General features: G+C 47.5%; 1 protein-coding gene across 2 annotated transcripts in view; it reads right to left on the bottom strand.

Annotated features, from left to right (window-relative positions):
• Window positions 1–21,266, bottom strand: part of LMX1A (LIM homeobox transcription factor 1 alpha) — a 79,015-nt gene extending 57,749 nt beyond the window's left edge. For both annotated transcript variants that reach the window (XM_077336274.1, XM_077336273.1), the window contains exons 1-3: window positions 20,886–21,266; window positions 20,578–20,683; window positions 16,873–17,059 (exon numbers count right to left, since the gene is read on the bottom strand). In XM_077336274.1, the coding sequence (XP_077192389.1) occupies window positions 16,873–17,059; window positions 20,578–20,656 (266 nt within the window). In that variant the 5' untranslated portion in view covers window positions 20,657–20,683; window positions 20,886–21,266. The remainder of the gene's footprint in view (window positions 1–16,872; window positions 17,060–20,577; window positions 20,684–20,885) is intronic.
• Window positions 21,267–21,982: the final 716 nt, after the last annotated feature.

Raw genomic sequence — 21,982 nt, 5'->3', positions numbered from 1 at the left:
TTCCTGTTCTGCACAGGAAAATCCAGCTGCCAAAGCACATTGAAAGTGCATTATCCTATGTGTGTGGAATGGGCCGTTTCAGAAAATGTTGTTTTCCCCCCCTTCACAGGTAACCAAAACTCGAGTGATAAAAATTACGGATCTAGAGAGATCTTTCTGTCCACTTGTCATCAGGAACCAGGGGGGCTCATGGTTTTGATGTGCAGTTTTGCTCTGTTTAGATGCTTAACGATCCCACTTCTTCCATCTGTCAGGACACAGCACAATATGACTCACTCTTCCCATTCCAAGGGACAGACAACGAGGGGAAGATTCTCAGGGTGTCGCTGGGAGGGTGAGGGGGAAAGGGCAGGGACAGTGGGAAGAGGAGCGATGCTTCTGTTCAAAGGGATTTGTTCCGCTGTCAACGAAAGAAAGCTCTCCCTAAGAGCAGCATTTAGGAAACGGAGCCCACAGGGAGAAGAAGGGGACAGACACTGTGTAGCCAACCCGCCCCAGGGGGAAAGCAGCGGAACCAAATAAATGCAGGGCCCTGAAGGGCTTGAGAGTACAATTAGCGTCTCAAGGACACGCCACTCACACGCCATGCTCATCTAGGAATGTCTGCCGTAAACATCTATGGAAACCTGAGCCAAGAGATCCCCTGAAAAGCTCCTCGAGTGAGTCTCTGTGACTCCCCCTGAGGTGCTTCCTTCTTTGTCATATTAGCAATCTGCTCTCTTCGGCTCTGGAAACAATGAGAAGAAAGCTCAGCGGAAGCCAACAGGGAGGAGATCAGAGTGCAACATCTTCCCATCCAAAATATTTGATCAACAAGATCGTAATACTGTGAATCGTTCGGCAATTCTGCCGTTTAGAGTCAGCAAGGCAGCTGACACATGCCTTACCCACGCTGTTTCCTAAAGGACATTCAGGTCTAGCAACCAGAACCTACTTAGGATCCCTGGCCCCAAGGAGATCAAACTGGCCTGAACCTTTTTAGAGCGTTCCACCAAACGAGATCAGAGCCCTGCGGGACCTCAGAAAGTTTCTCAGGGCTTGCAGTTGGGAGCTCTTCCACCAGGCCCATGGTTGACCTCTGCACCCACCAAATTATGCTGCCCTGGGCTATTATGAATCCTCCAAGCTCATACGGGAAACATTAGTAATTTAATGTTATAATGTTTTACATTTTAATTTTAAACTAAATAGATCTTTAATTTTTGTAGCTCGGAATTTTACTGATGTGATTTGAATTATGCTGTCTGAGTCTGCTGAGACATGGCAGAATAAAAGCTCCAATATAATTTAATTAAGAAGAAGAGGAGTTGTTTTTTATACCCTGCTTTTCACTGCCTGAAGGAGTCTCAAGGTGTCTGACAGTCACCTTCCCCTCCTCTCCCCACAACAGATACCCTGTGAGGTAGGTGGGGCTCAGAGAGCTCTGACAGAACTGCTTTGTGAGAACAATTCTAAAAGAACCGTGACTGGCCCAAGGTCACCCAGCTGGCTGCACGTGGAAGAGTGGGGAATCAAACCCAGATCTGTAGATTAGAGATCGCTGCTCTGAACCAAGTTGGTTCTCTTAATTTAAATTAATTAATTTAACCAAGCATCAAATATTCCAGTAGGAGCAACTAAATCAAACAACCTCTGAACTATTTATTGATCAGGTCTCTATACCACTCTAAGGAACCTGGGGTAGCCTATAGTTTAAATTTTTCAAATTTTTACTTATGGTCATTCAGACCAAAGTAATCAACCTCCATGTCATTTTCTCTAAAACCCCATGGGGCAGCTTTAGGCTGAGAGAATGCAACTACTCCAGAGGTGGCCAATAGACTACAATGACCAAAGACTAGAATTACCATGAGTCCTTGTGCTGGCAGGGTCTCATGGGAATTGTAGTCCATGGATATCTGGAGAGCTACAGTTTGTCCACTCCTAAACTAGTCCCTTTATTTCTGGCATCACCTACACGCGTATCCACCTATTTATTGCTCCAGGAAGTTCACCATTTTTAAAAAAGTAATTCTCTTCCCTGGGAACAAGGGAGAGGGAGGTGGGAGTGAGGGTGGGATGCTCCAGACGACTTTGGCCCACTTGAGCCTCCATACGTTCCGTCTGCTGGTTGCCTGCTGGTTGCTCTCTGGTCTCTAGCACATTTTAGGGTGGCGAATCCACTTTTTGGGATTCCCAGAGAAGTGCTTTAAAATGTAGGACTTAGTGAGCAGTCAGCGGGCCAGACGCTGGATGTGGGTGACATCATGTGAAGAGGCTGGAATATTCAGCTTGCATTAGACTGGCATGACGCTACATTTAAAGGGTGCGGAAATCCTCTCTGAGTCACTGAGGAATTCCCAAACGTAGGCATTGTACCAGATCTCGTTTTGACCCTTGACTCTGAATGATTAATAAAATGAAAAACTGTACGCCATCGTCAACTTGGTCTTCGGTTCTTCGGATTTTCAGCCTAGGGGCTTTAGTTCTGCTGCTCAAGGTGACTCAACTGGCTGCATACGGAGAAGAAGTGGGGAATCATGCCCAGTTCTCCAGTCAATCAAATCAACATTCATTTACGGTCATTCAGACCAAAATTCAAATACATGTAATTAAAAACTAAGACAATTTAAAAAGAGAAAAAACAATACTATAAAAAAATTTAAAAGGTCTGACAACACAGAAATTTTAAGATGTTAGATTCAATATTTAAAACATACTTTATCGGTGACAATGGGGTCTTTGTATTTTTGAAATTGGATCAGATAGAAATTTTCTGATCCACATACATAGTGGTGGCAATTTCATGGTGGCAGTGCAAAATTTAGCTGTGCAGAGAGTTATTTGCCTATCTTCGTCTTGAAGCATCACCTTGCCCAATTCTCAAGATTAGAGATCACGGCTAATACCCACTACAGCCAACTGGCCCAGGAAACTGAAAGCACATCAGACTGACTTCGAGGCAACTCATTACCAACAGACGCTGGAAACAGTGAGTGAGTCTGATTGTGCAGAGACCGCAATTGTTCAGAGCCACAGGTCAAATAGTACAACCATCAGCGCATGGTCTTGTCTGAAAAACCATTGAAACGCTGCCCCCCAAAATCCTGCAAAAGCTCGTTGGCCATAGATGCTAGTGGGACACCATGCCTCACCTTTTGTAATGCTGCAAGAGACTTTTTGTCTGCCTCCAGCCTCACTCCAGAGGTGGTCCAAGGAGAGCTCTGTGCCTAGCAACAAGGGACGACTGATGTGTATATTTGGCCTGTCTGCCTCTGGAAGGCTTACTCAGACTGTCCATGGGAGGAAGCCCCACTCTAGGGCTGCCAAATATCTATTAGCTCTGTTCTTCCCTGTGAAATGATAATTGCAAGACACAAATCTAATTAGGAGCGAGGGGAGTGGCGGGAAGCCAAGTCTATTCTTTGCTCCCTTTCTAAAATAGAGTCCTTAAAAGTGGACAAGAGAGGTCGCTTCACGTGCCCTCCGATTGTAGGTTTCAGGGAGTATTTTTAGTTGTTTCTCTCACTGGGGATCTGATTGCAATGCAGTGAATTCTTTCAGCATGAATCTAGCATGGCATGCCGCATCAGCATTGGCTAAATGCTCTCTAGGAACTTTTAATTAAACTTAGGTGGTCCGGTCACATGCCCTTCTCCTCCAGTGTTTCCACCAGAACCAAATTCTCTTGCAGCTACATGGCTTCTGTTTGGTATATATGCTATCCATGCACTATTTTATTAGCTGGGGAAGAGCTGTTTTAGGAAGATATCTGTAGCTGCATAGGCTCTAAGAGATGAGTTTCTGTCTCTCTTCCCATTGCAGGCTTGAGCGTGACCGGACAAGTTTCTAGCAGGGAAGGGAATATGGAGATCATCTCCGCAAATCTCGATGGAGCTTCTGTTGTTCTTACTGTTACAGATATCTAATCCTTGACATGTCCTTCCTTCCCAGACCTGCTTGAGCAGAATAGCTCTCCCCAAAAGTCCATTCACAGGAAAGGTCATTCAGGTTGCTCAAGTCAGCAAAGGGTTGTGGTAGGAATCAGGGCACAACTCATGTCCAATAAGAGAGAGGATATTACTTGCAGGTGAGTGTTTTCTTGGAATGGAAGGACTGTGCAATATCTTTTTGTACAATGCACACTAGCATTGCAGAGGGGGCAATAGCACTAGTAAAAGAGAAAGGTCAGATCCCTCTATATCAGGGATTCCCAACCAGGGTTCCAGAAAACCCTGGGGTTACACAAGAGCTCCCTGGCCTTTTCCAGAAGTTCAGGTGGCCGCTGACATCTCTAGATGTCACTGGAGCCCACTTCCTCTGTTGCTCTACAGGCCTAGTCTCTTTCTCCACAATGGAAACTAGGATGGATGGATGGATGGATGGATGGATGGATGGATGGATGGATGGATGGATGGATGGCTCTCGCATCTTAATTCTGCACCAACTTCTGTAAAGGCACGTCAACACTTCTGGAGTTACTTGAAACCTGAAAAGTACAGTTGCTGTTTCTATTATTTCATGGGGGGTTAACACATACATCCCAATGTATTTTTTAATTTCAGATTATTATATTTTTTAGAAAACCTGGGGCTCTCCTCTGCAGAATGATCCCTCTCTTGTCTGCCCATAGTCCGAATCTCAGGATTTAAGTAGCCGCAGATGGGGCCATGTGGGGAATTAGATATATTGATATTAGCAGCTTTTGTCATGGCTGGAGCTTATATTTCTCCCTCTAAAGTTTATTAGGCCATGCAAAAGAATTTAGAAGATCGCCCACAAAAAAAACAATAAGACAGCAGACTCCGCTGGAGAACAGATCTCAAGAGCCCGTTTCACCCATGATGTTTCCAAGGTTCTAGGGCTGGGAAATTTCATGCAGTTGCGATTCTTAATTGCAAGTGACTACGAGTGCAATCCTATGCAGTTACTCCAGCCAAAATCCCCCAAATCCAGTGAGTTTAGATCAGAATAACTCTGCACAGGTTTGCCCTGGAAAGGTTGCAAATGTGTTTTTTATTTCAAATTTCCTCCCAATATAAACTGAAAGTTTGGGTAATCCGTTGTGACTGCGGTCGAGTCTATGTAACTCCGGGGAAAGCAGCTGCAGCTGTCACTGCAATCTTTACGATAGAGCCCGGACTTCATCCCCACTCAAGCCCAGACCCTTATTGATGAAACACAGGCCTGCTCGTCTTCATTGCTTCAACTGAGAAACGGAAGAGTTGTGAATGGGAGAGGGGCAGAACAATGAGATGCAATGGAATCATTTGTCTCTTGTGGAACAAGGGCTCCCAATTCGCCCAGCACATCCTTGGCGATTGTCCCGCTGAAGTCAGAAGGACTGCAGTTCCAAGGTAGTTTTGGAAGAGAAACTCCCAAGGTACCCAACCTGCCATTCAGCAGAGCCAAACAACCTTTTTGAGGGCTACTCCTGGGTGGTGTTGAAAGGTCTCCAGCTCCAGCATCTCTGTGGAGAAGGAATGTAAGGGATCGAGAGCACAAACCACTGCCTGTTTGATACAAAGACCATTCTACCAAAACAGAGCTGCTGCACCAGGCCTATGGTTGAAGCTTAGGACATCAGTGACAATACCTGGGGCATTTCTGCACATGAGTAAAAATAGCGTTATGCCAGCTGAATGGCAAAGCGCTAAATTTTATTTCGCTTCCCAGTCCCTTCTCACCTTTTTGTTGTCTCACCTTTGTCTGCAGCCTTTTCACATGTCTCACCCTCCACATCTGCTGCTGGAAATGGCGGAAGAGAGCACATGTGCCTAATATGCGTCACGCTTCCCCCTGTCACCCAGCTGGCTGCATGCGGAGGAACAGAGAATCAAACCTGGCTCACCAGATTAAGAAGCTCTTAAACTCCCCCCCCCCCCAACCAAGCTTGTATAAGTGTTGAGCTTTTCTCTGGCTTACAACCAATTTTGTTCTTTAAGTCTCTCTATTTAAAACAATCAATGAGTTGCTACTTCATTCAGCAAAACCAGACTTTTAATTTTTTATATCCATTCTGGCGGGATGACTATCTGTCTCCATCCGCTAACAAAATACAGCTGTCATTCTTACATGGTGTACCTCAACTGGATCTTCAAGTGAAAGAGGGCAGGTCCCACTTGGGATCTATAGACTGAATCGAATTACTAAATCTGTAGCTAAATTTTGTCTGACAGTCTACAGAGTCCGTGGACCTGGCGAGGTTACGTTATGAGAAATGAGACTGACAAAATTTCATTAATCTCTCTAAGATCTATTTAACTGTCCAAAAGTCATTCTTGCTTAGCTCTTGACAATTTTTTAAATTTTAGTTCTAAATTTTTGTCATAAATTTTACAACTAAACTTTTAATAATTTATATACACATATATTTGTACTTGAGTGGTATGCTTTGGCACGTATACCGTATATTTTATTTCTTTTGTACAGTTCCGGTAGCAGTGGTAATAGTAGTTAAGTTTACTATGGAATTACCGCAGAGCCATAAAATACAAAACAGACCTGTTTACACCAAAATAATACAGGATAAGTAGGATACAATGAATAACTGGTACCACTTACCACGTACGTAATACAAAGGAATAATAACTTGTTTTAAAATTGATTAATGGTTTCACAATAGAAATTGAAGGAAGCAAGTTAAAACTGAAATCTAAATTTATCTGGAAAACATCTAAAAATTGATCTGGCTCAATTTAATAGGTCTTAAGATGGATAAAAATAGATTCACGATTCATAAGGGGCACCCTGCTAGAACTATTCTGGAACAAACCATAAAAATATACGTATATAGACTGAATGCAGATAAGAAGTCAATGTTAATTTTTTTTTTAAATCCTGCCTCCAAGGGTCAGCCGTAAAACAGCAAGCAGATCTCTTGTAATTGGGACTATTTAAAGAATCTGTAGTTGACCTACCTAGTTGTTAACTAACAGATTGATGAACCAATTAAATCCAATGAATGTGCATACTACTGGACCATTAAGATAACTACCTTTTCTTGAATACTGAAACCAGAAGAGGGTACCCTGCAAATAAGCAAACACACTAATAGCTAAATGGGAAAGGCCTCTCCCTTGTTCCCATTTCATTTGTGCAACTTAAACAGACTCAAACGAATAAATGCTTTTTTCAATCACAGCCCCCGTCACTGAAACAGGTCTTCGTTGATCAAAATTGACTGCAGCCACCTAATCAAATAAAGCTTTCGTTGACTGATCTGCTGCTGTAAACCAATTAAATCTTGTGCTGATTGTTCATCTATGGTGTGCGGGGGGGGGGGGGGGGCGGGGGGAGACAGGACCTGTCAATCAACTAGATTATGATGTGATCGTCTGTTTTATCAGGCAGCAAGCTGCCTAGATTCCCATCATCCTCCCCTTAATAGGTGACAAACTGACAAGAGAAGAGAAAACAATCCAAGATAAGAAGTCCCAGGACAGCTTCACTGACACAATGATCTGCAAGGAAAACTGTAAACTAAGCTTGTCATCTTGGGGTTTGGGAAAACCTGGTGACTTTGTGGGTGGAGCCTGCAGAGGGTGGGGTTTGGGGAGGGGAGGGACTTCAATGGGGGATAACACAATACAGTCCGTCTTCTAAACAGGGGAACTGATCACTGTTTCCTGGAGATGAGCTGTAATTCCAGGGGATCCCCAGGTCACATCTGGAGGCTGGCATCCCTATACATTCCCACCATAAACTGGTTGGGGAAATTTGAGGCAGTATAAGGAGGTAAGCACCTCGGATGACAATTGGGGGAGGGCAAAAGAATGGGAGAATAAGGCCTCTTTTGCAGCATCCATGGGAAATGGAAAGCTGACCCTTTCATGGTCCTGAAGATTATGAACTTAGAGAAAAAAGAGGGACTTCATCTCTAATACAGAATCATAGCGTAGCTGATGAGTAAATTGATATATATTTGTTATAGCTAAAAGCAGAAGTCTTTGTGAGTTCCGGGGTCATCTAGTCCAACCCCGTGCAGAATGCAGGAAATTCACAACTACCTGCGCACCCACAGGGACTCCCATTCCATGCCCAGATGGCGCCCTCTACCAAAACTTAATTTTTTAAAAGAATGTTAACCCTTTCAGTGAGACCTTTGTAGGAAAACTACTTGATGGTTTTTGCAGAGACGGTTTATCCTCGTAGCATATGCTATGGGCCCCCTGCTTCCAAAGGCCCATGTGGTGCCTTCCCCCCATGGATCAGGGCCATAGTCTCTCTCCTCCCCTCTTTTCCCTCTTTAAGGACACTCAGAGTGACTCCCCTTTCCACTGTGTGTGTGTGGGGGGGGCTTTTACCCCTAGCCTGGCTACTCGTGTCACAGTTGTACTCTTCTAGGGTCCCACAGATTCTTAAACTGGCTCTGGTACTACGGACCCTGCAAATCCTTACACCACTCCTGGGTTTGTGGGAGGACGGCTACCACATTCCTGTCTACTGGGCTGGCACTGTTGAAAACGACAGTGTACAGCAGGGGTAGTCAAACTGCAGCCCTCCAGATGTCCATGGACTACAATTCCCAGGAGCCCCTGCCAGCGAATGCTGGCAGGGGCTCCTGGGAATTGTAGTCCATGGACATCTGGAGGGCTGCAGTTTGACTACCCCTGCTGTACAGCAATGCAAGGGACTGACAATAACTCAGTCACACCGCAGATCATTAAGAGTTCTCCACATTTAAAGAATATATATGCCCACTGTACGTAATTTTGAGTCCTGTGTAGCCAGAGGCAAGAGAAAGCAGAAAAAAGAATCCAGCTCATACATAGTGTTACCAATCTCAAGGCAGGGCCTGGAGTTCTCCTGGAACTGCAGCTGGTCTCTGGACTAGAGAGATCGGTTCCTCTGAAGGAAACGGGAGCATCCAAGGGCAGACTCTAGGGCAGGGTGGCCAAACTATGGCTCTCCAGATGTCCATGGACTACAATTACCATAAGCCCCTGCCTGCATGGCCAATTGACAGGGGCTCATGGTAATTGTAGTCCGTGGACATCTGTAGAGCCGCTGTTAGGCCACCCCACCCTATCAGCTTCCTCCCCTACCTAAAATCTGCCTTGCCCACGAACTGCCCTAAATCTCCAGGAATTTCAAAACCCAGAGTTGGTAGTCCTACTCACGCCTACCAAGTGGTAGTCAAGACAATATCACAGCAGCTCACACACACATACAGAGACACATACACAGACACACGAGATCAAAATCCACAGTCTGTCAAATGATTTGACTTGTCCAGTACACAACAGCTTCTCAAAATATCCACTGGACCTGTTTCAAGGTTCCCGATTTTTTTCTCATATCCTGGGAATCCTGTAGTCATAGACCTACAATTCTGCCCCCCTAATTCTGGTCTGTGTCTCCAGCAAATGACAAAAAATCGGGAACCTTGTACAGTGGATATTTTGAGATTTGCTTCACTCTGCAATCATCAGCTTGGTAGTCTTCTCTGCGAGCTTTTATCAAGGCCATTCTTTGGAGTGAACTTTCCCCGTGGGCTCTTAATCCTCTGCCCGTTTCCTAGCACCTATTCAAGCCCTCTGTGCAATCCAGCTCAGCCAACGGGCAGGGGACAAGAGATTCAAAGCTGGTAACAGGGTAGTTCTGACCGGCTCACTGTCTTTTCATCCAAAAATATGCTCGTTTTTCAAGTGACAGAAAGCTCCACAGTGAACCAGGTGGAACTTCAATCCTCAGCTGCATGTGCAGCATAGTCTTATGAGCAGAAATATTTACAGTCATCTTGGCAAGGCTAGTAGTAGCTGATTCACCCAACAAATTTATTGAACAGATTTCACACAGCTGAGAAACCGGTAAGAGAACAGCCTTCTTGGACATTCAATGCGGGGACATTCAATGTGTAGCTGTTTTATTGCAAACGAAATTCAGAAACAGACTTAAAGGAGACTGCTGAGATATATGCTTGTAGAACACTCAATCGAACCCCCGGGGCTTAACAGAGAGATTGATTTCTTATCTCACTACACATGCTAACTTTATTTAGTTCTTGCATCCTTTATTATTCCTTTATTATTCTCCTTTATTATTCTGTGTGCTAATTTGCTGCTATTCACAGGTTTTACTAATTGTCTTCATCCAGTCTTTGCTATATTTGCAGTTCAGTTGCTTAATCATCTTGACTGGCCCTTCTTCCCCTTCTTACTGGCAACTTATGCGAAGAAGAAGAAGAAAAAGAAGAAGAAGAAGAAGAAGGAAGAAGAAGAAGAAGAGTTGGTTCTTATATGTCACTTTTCCCTACCCAAAGGAGGCTCAAAGCGGCTTACAGTTGCCTTCCCATTCCTCTCCCCACAACAAACACCCTGTGGGGTAGGTGAGGCTGAGAGAGCGCTGATATCACTGCTCGGTCAGAACAATTTTATCAGTGCCGTGGCAAGCCCAAGGTCACCCAGCTGGTTGCATGTGGAGGAGTGCAGAATCGAACCTGGCATGCCAGAAGTCCACACTCCTAACCACTACACCAAACTGGCTCAAAAAGAAGAAGAAGAAGAAGAAGAAGAAGAAGAAGAAGAAGAAGAAGAAGAAGAAGAAGAAGAAGAAGAAGAAGAAGAAGAAGAAGGGGAGGAGGAGGAAGAAGAAGAGGAAGAAGAAGAGTTGGTTCTCAACATGGATTACAATTACTCTTCCTCTCCCCACAATAAACACCCTGTGAGGTTGAGGAGGCTGAGAGAGCTCTGAGAGAACAGTGACTGGCCCAAGGTCACCCTGCTGGCTGCATGTGGAGGAATGGGGAATCAACCCCCATTCTCCAGATTAGAGGCTGCTGTTCTTAACCAATCTGACTCTCAAGCAAGCACAAGAAGCACGCATGCACATGAAAGCTTATCAACAGAATAAAACTTTGTCGGTCTTAAAGGCACATTGGACTGAGACTTTGTTCTGCGGCTTCAGACAAAGAGCTACACGCCTGAATCTATCTTAACACATTTCTGTGTCCACTCTTTGAAGACCTATGCCAGGCAGCTCACAAAATACAAAAAACGAAACCACTATATACATGGCCGATAAGAAACTAAAACGTTCCTAAAAACCCAGTCCAAGAAAGTAAAAACATCTAGCAAGCTAAACAGCCACAGATTTCAATAGAAGATGCTGTTCACATGCAAGAAGCACATTTTGAACATAATTCGAAGATTGAACGTGGCCACGGCATTTCGGACTGACCGATTTTTGTCCCATTTTCAAAGGCTGCCCCGTGTATGGCGCATTACGTTAATCAAACTGAATGCAATCAGAGAACTGGCTGAACCGTGCTTTTTGAGAAATGCCATCAAGCTGTTGTATGGCACTTCAAATACTATTTTTAAATATGAATTATTTATTCAAAAGCGAAAAAGATATTACAAAAAAATATATTTCATTTGCAGAACTAAGAATGAATATTAAGCTGATATAGCACAATACCTTATACATTTTTCAAAATTACTTATTATTTTTCCATGAGTTTATAGTTCTAACATATACATGTAACATAAATCAGTTTGTTCTTTCCATCACATTTCATCAACCATGTATTCTAATATTGGACTCCACTCTCTATTAAAATCTGATATTGATCTGTTTTGTATCAAATACGTAAGCTTTGCCATTGATACATATCCCATTATTTTTTTGACCATTCTATAATATCTAGTCGGTTCTTTTTTCCATTTTGATGCATATAACATTTTGTCAACTGTTATTTAACAAGTTCACTATACATTTTAACAATGCTTGGTACCATATTTTATAACATGCATTTTGGGTCCATTGTAAATCTGCTTTTCAATATTTTTTGCATTATGACCTGTAATAATCCAGTATTTCCTAACTCTCTGATAAATCCACCACATATGATAAAATGCTGCATTTATTTCATAACACTTCCAACTGTTATTGACCTTTACTATATTTGGGGGGGGGGGCAGTATAGCATCTATAAAATATTTTACGCCAATTTTCTTTTAACGTTTGATATTCAGTAAACTTCAATCCTTTGACCCACAATGCCTCCCAATGGTCCCTAGTTATATTCTCTCCTAAGTTTTGAGCCCATTTTGTCATACAATTCTGTTTCAGAATCATATTACACTAACAATTCATATCCTCCCCCCAATAAATCTGTTTTTCAAAGGTGGTTTTAGCTCTCAGCTGTGTTTCTTTCATAATTTGCTCTTTCACTTTTGAAGTTATTTGATAATAAACTAGCCAGGGCATATTTTTTCCTTCTTCCTGGATAGTTTTCCATTCTTTTATTTTCCTTTGTTGTCTATCGCATTTCTACAAGTTAGATTGTGTCGTAATAAGCATTTGTTAAAGCAGTCAATTATCACCGGTAGGCAAAATCACGAAACTCCAGCTCACTGACTTTGGCCATGTCATGCGATCCAACTCAGTGGAGAAAGCAATTATGCTAGGACTGGTCAGTGGTAAACCAGGCCAACAGAGAGCGTGGTGGTTAGATACAATCAACATGGGCACCAGCCAGGACATCACACAACTAAAATAAGTGGTGCAAGATCAAAAATCATGGCGACAGTTGAGCCATAGGATTGCCAAGAGTCAGACTCGACTGTACGGATCTTATCATCATCAATTCCACTATCAACTTCTTTGATGATTATGTAGAATCATAGAATCATAGAGTTGGAAGGGGCCATACAGGCCATCTAGTCCAACCCCCTGCTCAACGCAGGATCAGCCCAAAGCACCCTAAAGCACCCAAGAAAAATGTGTATCCAACCTTTGCTTGAAGACTGCCAGTGAGGGGGAGCTCACCACCTCCTTAGGCAGCCTATTCCACTGCTGAACTACTCTGAACTACTCTGACTGTGAAAAATGTAAAGAACCCATGTCCTTGACAAGCTGACTCTTTTCATATGCTTTCTATAGCACCTCAGATACATGTAAGTGTAGAGTGCAGGCCATTCCAAATACATATACAATCATAGAGCTCCGTTGGGTGTTAGAAATATGACGAGAAACCCAAATCCCCAGCAGTTATGAGCTTTAGCAGTGCCTTCACTCACACTCAGTCTGCACACTCATACAAAGCGTCTCCTCCCAAATGCCAGTCTCCAGATTCAACCAAGACAACTGTTGCCTGGGTGCAGCTGCCCTGTCGGTCTAGAATCGGAAGGACTGCCGGAACAAAAAAGCGTTCTCATGTTGCTAAATGAAACCTGAACTCAGCAGCCCTCCATTGGAGTAATCCTGCCTAGGGCTGCACTTTTTACCCAGAATGCAGTTGATGTTTGTTGCCCGTCTGATTCATTCCAATGTTTCCCCAGTTATCCTCCCATCTTTTTTCTATATGTGATTTAGGGATAACTTAAAAAAAAAAACTCCAAATGCCATGGAAGCACTAGCCTGTTCAGTCTGCCTGAGCAAAACACTGGTGAAGTGCCTTTTAATTTCCCCCTGTTGTTTTTACATCTGCACCCACCTGTTCACACCTGCAGTAGCTGCAACATTCCAGGATAGATCTGTTGGAGATCCATTCTGGAATGGATCCTTCTCATTGGTGGAGTAGCGGCTCTGTTGGAGATCCATCCTAGAATGGAGCCTTCTCCTTGGAGGAGTAGCTGCAACATTCCAGGATGGATCTTTTGGAGATCCACTCTTGAATGGATCCCAGAATGGCTCCTTCTCATTGTGGAAGGGGGGGTGCTCACTACTCTCCTCCAGGCAGTTCAAGGAGCTGCTCAATAAATACTTGGGTTTAATTTTTAACGTAACACAATAGCAGCGTCACCATTGCAAGAATGAAAAACGAATGAACCATCGTTTGGGGGACAGAGATGCAAGACAGTCACTGCAGCCCACCTCCTCCCACCCCACCCCTGGTGAAGAAGAACTTAGAAGGAGGCATCGATTCAGCAGTTCAACCAAAACTAACTAATTACATTTTCTTTATAGAAAAAAGCAATAAAACAAAGCAGAAAAAATAGGAAGGGACAGTTTGGTGGAGATGTGGGGAACCTCTAAGCAGAGAGACTTAACTTCCAAGCAAGTAGGAAGGTCTCTTGACAGACATTGCTAGTTTGTTATGAAGAACAGAGTTCAGTGTTTACAATGAATGCCCCAGAAACATGTTTTAATCTTGCTGGTAGCTAATTGCTGCAATGGAACCATTGAGGGGGAGGGATCTGTAAGTAACTTCAAAGAATGACTAAACACCTTTCTCAACTTTTTCACTCTTGAGAAATCCCTGAAACATTCTTCAGGCTTTGAGAAACCCCAGAAGAGTTGCGATTGTGCAGAATATGGTTGGGAAGCAGAGCTGGGGACATGCTCACCCTGGGGCCCCTCCCCTGGCCACCCCCTCCAGGCCCATCACTGGCCACTTTGGGAGGGGGTCATATCACCCAATAAATGTTTAACAAGTTTAAATATATATATATATTAAAAATTAATTAACTCCCACCCATTTGGGAAACCCTTTCAGAGCCATCAAGAAACCAGAGTCGAGAAAGCCGGAACTAAAGAGTGCTCATCTCCCTGGGCCCACCTCTTCCTTTTATAGCCGTATCCTCATTTAAATCTATGTCAGCTACTTCGCTCCAGATGGCGCGGAAGCCTTCTGTACACATTGGATAATGCACCTTTCAATGTTCTTTTGCAGCTGGGTTTTCCTGTTCAGAACAGGATAATCTACTTCTAAAGGGCATTGAAAGTGCATTATCTAACATGTCAGGTAGGAGGAAACTCAGGGTAGGGTGGGACCCAAACACCAAGCTAGTTACACAAGCCCCTACCCATAATAGGCAGGAACAGTCCTCAAGGGCCCACCTAGGCACGTGCTTTTAACTGCATGGTTGTGACTTCTGCATATACCTCTTTCAGGAATGCCCAGTGTTTCCTTACATAGGACATATACACAGGGACGATTTCCCTCCACATAATCCCTTGCCTTGCAAAAAAATATTTTGGGGATGTGGAGAGGCAACAGTGAAGCCAGCTCTGCAGAACATCAAAGCGATCAGTCTAACCGAAAAGTTTCCAAATCCCTTTGAAACCTACCAGCATTATCCCCCCACCCCACCCCATCCCATCCACTCAGATTCTTAAAGTATGGATGAATATGTTTCAAAAAATGGACAGGTATTCTAACCACTCTTTCACGTTTATCCAGTTCAATCAGATTAAATCAAATAGTCCCCTGCTTAAAAAAAATATAATGGATAGAATCACAGAATCATAGAAGTTGGAAGGGACCATAGAGGCCATCTTGTCCCACCCCCTGCTCAATGCAGGATCAGCCTGAAGCATCCAGGATCAGGATCTGTCCAGCTGCTGCTTGTTCAACTAATTCTCAATTTTTGTATGAATTGTTCTTCTACAGCAAGACAATGCCAAACCCTCAAAAGTCAACCCTACAGCCAGCTGTATTTCTCCCTCACCCAATAAGTGATCACAAGGAAGAACCTTGTGCTTAAGTGAGGCCCAGTTAGGAAAAAAAAAAGACAAGACCTGGATCAAGGCTCTTGTTGCTGCCGAGAAGCAAAGGCCAGCAAAGGTCCCCTTTAAAACAACCAACTGGATTTTCTAAAAGCTGACTTGAAATAAGCCCCTAGTTTCAGCTGTCCCTGAAGACGTGAGCAGCGGTTCACCAAAACTCTTTCCCGGACACAAATTTGGGTCGTCTTTAAAGTACAGTTACTGGACGGCTGCTCATATTTTCAGCTCCAAGCTGAATATGGAATGACACATTTGGCCGTACACATTGACCTCTTGGTCAAAAGTAACTCCGCTCTAGCCAAATGGACCGTGGCCCTGTCCCTGTGCAGGACTGCACCCTTACTCGGGAGTAATCCACACAGCACGCAATAGTTTTCCTGAATCAAAATTATTTCAGATCCGGCTGGATGGAAACTCCCCTCCAGGGTGATGGAATACACAAGCCATAGCAGAGCGCTCAAGGCTAAGCACAACGGAAGCAAAATGTGCTCTAATGCAAGGGTAGTCAATCTGTGGTCCTCCAGATGTCCATGGATTACAATTCCCATGAGCCCCTGCCAGCATTTGCTGGCAGGGGCTCATGGGAATTGTGGTCCATGGACATCTGGAGGACCACAGGTTGACTACCCCTGCTCTAGTGGGATTGTGGGTAAGAAAATAACAAACATAATTAAAGAGGCTGCAATCTAATACAACCACTTTATTATAGGAACTCCATCCAGGACTGGTAGAATTGGTGAGCTACTGTAGGCTAAGCTGCCTAGGATGGACAGAGATGCAACCCACATGTCCTCATCTTGCTCTCAAAAATGGAGAGAAAAAGAAGAGTTGGTTTTGAGACGCCTGCTTTCACGATCCAAGGGACTCTCCAAGAGGCCAACAATCGCCCTCCCTTCCTCTCCCCACCACAGACACCTTGCGAGGTAGCTTGGGGCTGAGAGAGCTCTGAGAAGACAGCTCTGCGAGAACCACTTTGAGAGAACTGTGAGTGGCCCAAGGTCACCAGGCTGGCTGCGTGTGGAGGAGGAGTGGGGAAATAAAACCCAGCTCTCCAGATTAGAGGCTGCCGCTCTCTTCCAGCCCCATACCAAGCCAAAGAGCTGTAAAAGGAGGAGAAAGTGACCAAAATCCCCTTAGAGCTGTTAGTCTGCAGGAGACAGTAATAAAAGGTCAGGAAGTGGACTGACCATGATGCTATACCCTAAACCAGGGGTGGCCAAACTGGGGCTCTCCGGATGTCCGTGGACTACAATGACCATGAGCCCCTGCTGCATTTGCTGGCAGGGGCTCATGGTCATTGTAGTCCACGGACATCCGGATAGCCCCAGTTTGGCCACCCCTGGCCTAAACTAAGTGTAGCCCCGTCTGAAGAAAGTTCTGCGGGGCTTACTCCCGAGTAGGCGCCCTCCTGCCGGCTCCCTCTGCCCGGGTACTCACTTTTGGTAGTCCAGGCGGCAGTAGAGCTTCTTCTCGCGGTAGAAGCAGGTGCTCTCCAGGCGCTGGTGGCAGGAGGCGCAGCGCACGCACCGCTCGTGCCACAGGGCCTCGTTGAGGCGCAGCAGGAAGCGCTCCGCGATCACGCCCCGGCAGCCTTCGCACACCGAGCGCGGCCGCCCGCCTCCACCTGCAACGAGCCGCCGGAGAATCAGGCAGGTCGGACGGAAGACGCCCCCTCCCCACGCGCCCCCCCCCCCCGGATTGAGTCCAGCGGCCTCTCTCCAGCAGGGAGCTGTAGGATCCGCGGGGCAGGGACTCTTCCCGCCTTGGGTGCGAAAGAGGCATGCTGCGGGCCACCTAATTGATTGGGCTGTTGCGCTGTAGCGATCCCCGCCCCCTGGATTCTCTTGTGTGAGCATACAGTCGCTATAGCGCGCTATCTGGTCTAGCAGCATGGGTGCAGTTTTATATTTCTGGGTGGCGTTCTTTGCCCACTCCCCGGACCCCACCTTGATCTCTCTCTCCACGGAACCATTGAACCAGACAGGCTCTGGGAGGGAGTCCCGTGTCTTTTGGGCCCCGAGAGGATATATTATTCTTTTACTATTATATATTAATTTATTTTATTTCTATTTATTATAATATTATTCGCTCCCTTTACAGCCCGCCTTCTTTCTATTGAGGGTTTGGGGAGGGAGGGTTGAGGTGGGTTTCTTTCTTTCTTTCTTTCTTTCTTTCTTTCTTTCTTTCTTTCTTTCTTTCTTTCTTAATGCACGGGGAATTTCGTACGGGGAAAACTCAGGGCGCAACTGGTTTGGATCTCTGAGCTGAGCCACAAAAAGGTAGCCCCTCCAATGTCCGCGAAACCAGGGTCAGACCAGATGGCTGAATTGGAGGGGGGGCCTGAGCGCGGAGGGGCGGGGGTTGTGGGGAGGGACAGCGTTCAGACGACTGGAATCACCGCTCGGATTCTCTGCCACTCCCCACTCCTTCCAAGCAGCAAGCACCACGCTGGATGCGGTGGCTGCAAATCCTGTGGGTCCGTTAACCTCGGAGTCAGTCCCATGGAACACACTGAGACTTACTTCTGAGTAATCACGCCCAGAATTGCCCCCTAAGATTGCCTTCTCCAAGAGACCCAGCTGGAATCCCCAAAAGACTTCCCCCGTCGTCAAAAGGCAAATTATTACGATTATTATCATGAAGGTTATTTATTGTTGTAGTCTGAATATCTGCCAGATCTGCTCTCGATTACTGGGGGGGGGGCCTATGGGGGGTCCTGGAATGAGGTACGACTCTCCCTGCTCCATGTTAACATCTCTCCTCATGCCGTCTACTGATTTTGCTGTTCACCTTACAGCCGATAGGTATGTATGGACTGCTCATTCCCGGTGCATTGCATCTGAGGAAGGGGGCGTGCGCCCGAAAGCATATACCTGGAACAAAACTTTGTACATCTTTAAGGTGCCTCTGGACTTTGATCAGGAGGGCTCTCATTATTCTTTTTTAAATTATTTAAATTATTTTTTAAATGTACCGGGATCTCCAAAAGATCGCTTCTCCCAAATAAATCGGCCCGCAGCAACCTCTCCTAAAGAGGACTAATTGGATATTCCCCTTACTTTATAAATAAATAAATAAATAAATAAATAAATAAATAAATAAATTATAGTTAAGTATTAAATATTAAGGAAGATCTCCTTTTCGAGGAGAGGTTTTCAAGTTTAATGATGACGCTGGCACATAGTAACCGGAGCGTCACAGTGAACACGTGTCTTGCATATTCACGTGTCTGTCTGTTTGCAGAAAGCAGAAAATGGCGTTTCTTTAAAAATATATATGTTATAAGGAACCGGGACCTGGGAGGATGTGAGGTTTAAATGTCCAAATTCAGCAGTCCAAAGGCGAGAGGGACGGTAAAAATTATTCGACACGCATCTAAAGGGAGGAGGGGGATCTCAGGCGTCCTTCACGCGGAACTGTTCGTGCCTTTGCGCGAGGAGTCGGTCTTGTGTAACGTGTGGACGCGTTCTGGGTTTTATCCGACTAGTTCGCCGTGTTTTTGAATTTCAAATGACGCGTCGGGCAAGTTTCGTCCGGGATCTCATTTTGCGGCGCGGGGTAGGGGTGGGGGTCCGAATACAAACAAGGTACCAGGGGGGAGGGAATCTTTCGAAGGGGGGGGAACGGGAAAAACAGAAGCCGGTTGCAAAACCAGAGTTAAATAACAAAAACAAAAAGCGGATAAGCGACTACCGCCGCAATCCTAAAAACGCTTCCCTGGGAGTCCATCCTAGAGAATAAAATCCCAAAAACTCTTTCTTGGGAGGGTTTTTCTTTCGTATCGAATAAAATCCTAAAAGCGCCGTCTCGGGAGCCAATCCTATAGAATTAAATCCTAAAACTCCTTTCCTGGGAGCCAACCCCATTGCATCATATGCGATGGAATAAAACGGAATTTACTTCCGAGTAGGCTCGTTTCGAACAGCTCTCTTCGGCAGCGTTTTCTCCCCTCTCCTTTCGATGCTGTTTCCCACCCGCCTGCTTCGACCGTTCTCTACGCGCCTCTGCATCCCTTTGGACCCCTTTTGGGAAGGCCGGGAATCTGGACTGGCCCGGGAGAATCCCGTTCCTTGGGACACAAACGGAAGGGAAGAATCCGTCCCCCGAAAGGGAAGAGGATGCCGGAAGAACTGAGCGGCATCTTTGACCAGCAGGGGATCCCTCTCCTTGGAGACTAGATTTTGGGCCCAGACTGGACCTTTCCTACCGATCGAATGGCCTGAAGGCGAATTTGTTTTTGGGGGAGCCGGAATTGGTTTAAGGATGCGCAGTCCGATCCGAATCGGGAGATGCCTCCGGGAAGAGCCACCGCCTCGCGGTCTTGGGACCTCCGCAGCCGCGGCTCCCCCGTTTCTCGCCGGCCCTGCATCTTCTAGTGAACTCCCACACCTGTTTCCTCCGTAGAACCGCATCGGGCCTTGGCGCCCGACATACCCCTGAACCGGACGCTCCATTTTGAAATCGTCTTTAAATCCGGATTGCCCGGAACGCAACGCTGATCTCCGCGCCGCTGGCTAAGCGCCACACGTCGGGAGAAGAATCCTTCGGAGAGAGAATGATCTCTGCGTGTCCGAAAAGAGAAACCGCGTTTCGGATCGTTCATTTCCAGCCCCGTGAAGACCGGAATTCGATCCGGAGAGAGGCAGAATGTCCAAAATATTGCCCGGGTGTCCAAGTGCGCCTTTGCGCTACCAAGAGATTAATCAAACGGGATTTGTAACAATAAAATACCATCGATTCGGTTTTCTATATAAAAATAAAACCTTAGTGCTATTAATATTAATTGAGGCGAATAAGAGTACCGGTGGTGGCTGCGAGCCTCTTTCACACCCACCCGGGGGGTCTCTCTTGACCGGCAGAGGGGCTCGCGCTCGGGACGGAACTTTCTCGCAAGCCGTCGGATCCGTATTCCGGATTTTCCGCCGGCGGTGCCTTGGAACGACTCGGGTTGTCGACAGAAAGCGGGACCAGGCAGGGGTAAGGGCGCACCGGCGCAGAGCCCTCCGATGGGACGGGGTGCAAAGCAGCGGCCCCTTCGGAGCCAGCAGGGACTGCCCGACCAGGGAGAGACCCCGGGGAAGGGGCTGCCACGACGGGCCCGGGAGGGAGGCGGGAGGCGGGAGGCGGGAGCGCAGCACTTACCCCGCAGGGAAGGGAAGGAGGCCGGCGGCGGCTCCAGCGCGCTCGGCGGCGTCTCCTCCAGTTTCAGGCCGTCCAACATGGCTGGGCGGAGGGCGAGGCGTCCCGGCTGCAAAAGAGCGAGGCGGATCAGCAGGGCGAGGGCAGCGGGCGGTGGTCGCGGCCCCCTCCCCACAGGCGGCGCCGCCTTCCCTTCCCGGCCGTGGGAGCGAGGCGGCGCCAAGCAAGCGCCGTCCCTTTGGCCTCGGCCGTGCGCCCAGGGCGCACGCCGCGGGGATGGGCAGCCAAGTCTGAAGGGCCGAGGAGCTTACCTGGCGGCTGCAGGAGCAGGCGACGGCGCAGGCGGCTTCGGGTCCGGCGGAAAAGCAAGCGTGGAGCCCGGGAGGGGGGCGTCAGCGGGGGCCAAGGCGCTGCCTGCAGACTAGAAGGCGGCCGCCAGGTGCCCCGTGCGCCGTCGGCTGTCCTGCCCCTCCTTGGCTCGGTTCGGCTGGGCTGCGCTCCCTCCCCGCTGGGCTTGCCCGTCGGCTGGAGGATGGCGGTGGCCTCCCCGGCGGGCGCGTCTCCTGCCAAGCCCACCCTCCGCGTCCACCCGGGGGCTGCTCAAGGCGAGAAGGCGCGGGCGGCTCGGGCGGCGGGCATCGCGGCGTGGCTGGCTGGCTGGCAGACGTCAGGACAGGGCAGGGCAGGGCGGAGGAGGGAGGGAAGGAGGGAGGGAGGGAGATGGGCAGCGGCTCCCCGGGGAAGCAGCATCGGCGCCCCCTCGGAGCAGGAAGGGCCGGGCGTCCCGGAGGCCGCGAAGGCTGCGGCCAGATTTGGCCAGGAGCCCAACGCGCCGCCGTGCAGAGGGAGGGGGGGGGGTCGGTCCTGCGCCAGCCCCGCTCAGCCGTCTGCTGGTGGCCGGGGCGGACGGAAAGGCGCGGCATCCCGACACGTCGGGGTTGTGTCCGGGACCGCTAGGCGACTCCTGGCTGGCCGCGGGGCGCTTCCAGGGCTCAGGCCGCGAGTTTCTGCTCCTTTACCTGGGAGGAAACCCCGCGCGGATTTCAAGAGGGCCCCGGGCGCCCATCACCGTAACGTCTGGGCGCCTGCAATGCCCAGTCCACCCAGGACCCTCGAGCCGACCCCTCTGCGCAGACGCTCTGGGTTGGTTTCGACCCGTCAACCACACAGCCGAGCTGGCACCCATAGAGACCCCCCCCCCCCCAAGGGTCGCTCAGGCTGCCAACTTGGGGCGGGGGAGCTTTGCGCCAAGGGTTCAGAGAGTGTGGGAGCCTCGTGCTTTGTGCTTAACGCGGCGGGATCCCGAGGCTGTTGGCATAGGCGACGTCTGATATGCAAACAGTCTCTTTGTTCAACGTTTAGTCTGAGACCTGCCTCATGGTGGTTAAAGAGAGGCGGACTCTGATCA

This window comes from Paroedura picta, chromosome 4, assembly GCF_049243985.1.
Source record: "Paroedura picta isolate Pp20150507F chromosome 4, Ppicta_v3.0, whole genome shotgun sequence".
Taxonomy (NCBI): Eukaryota; Metazoa; Chordata; class Lepidosauria; order Squamata; family Gekkonidae; genus Paroedura; species Paroedura picta.
This window is presented reverse-complemented; position numbering and strand designations above follow the sequence as displayed.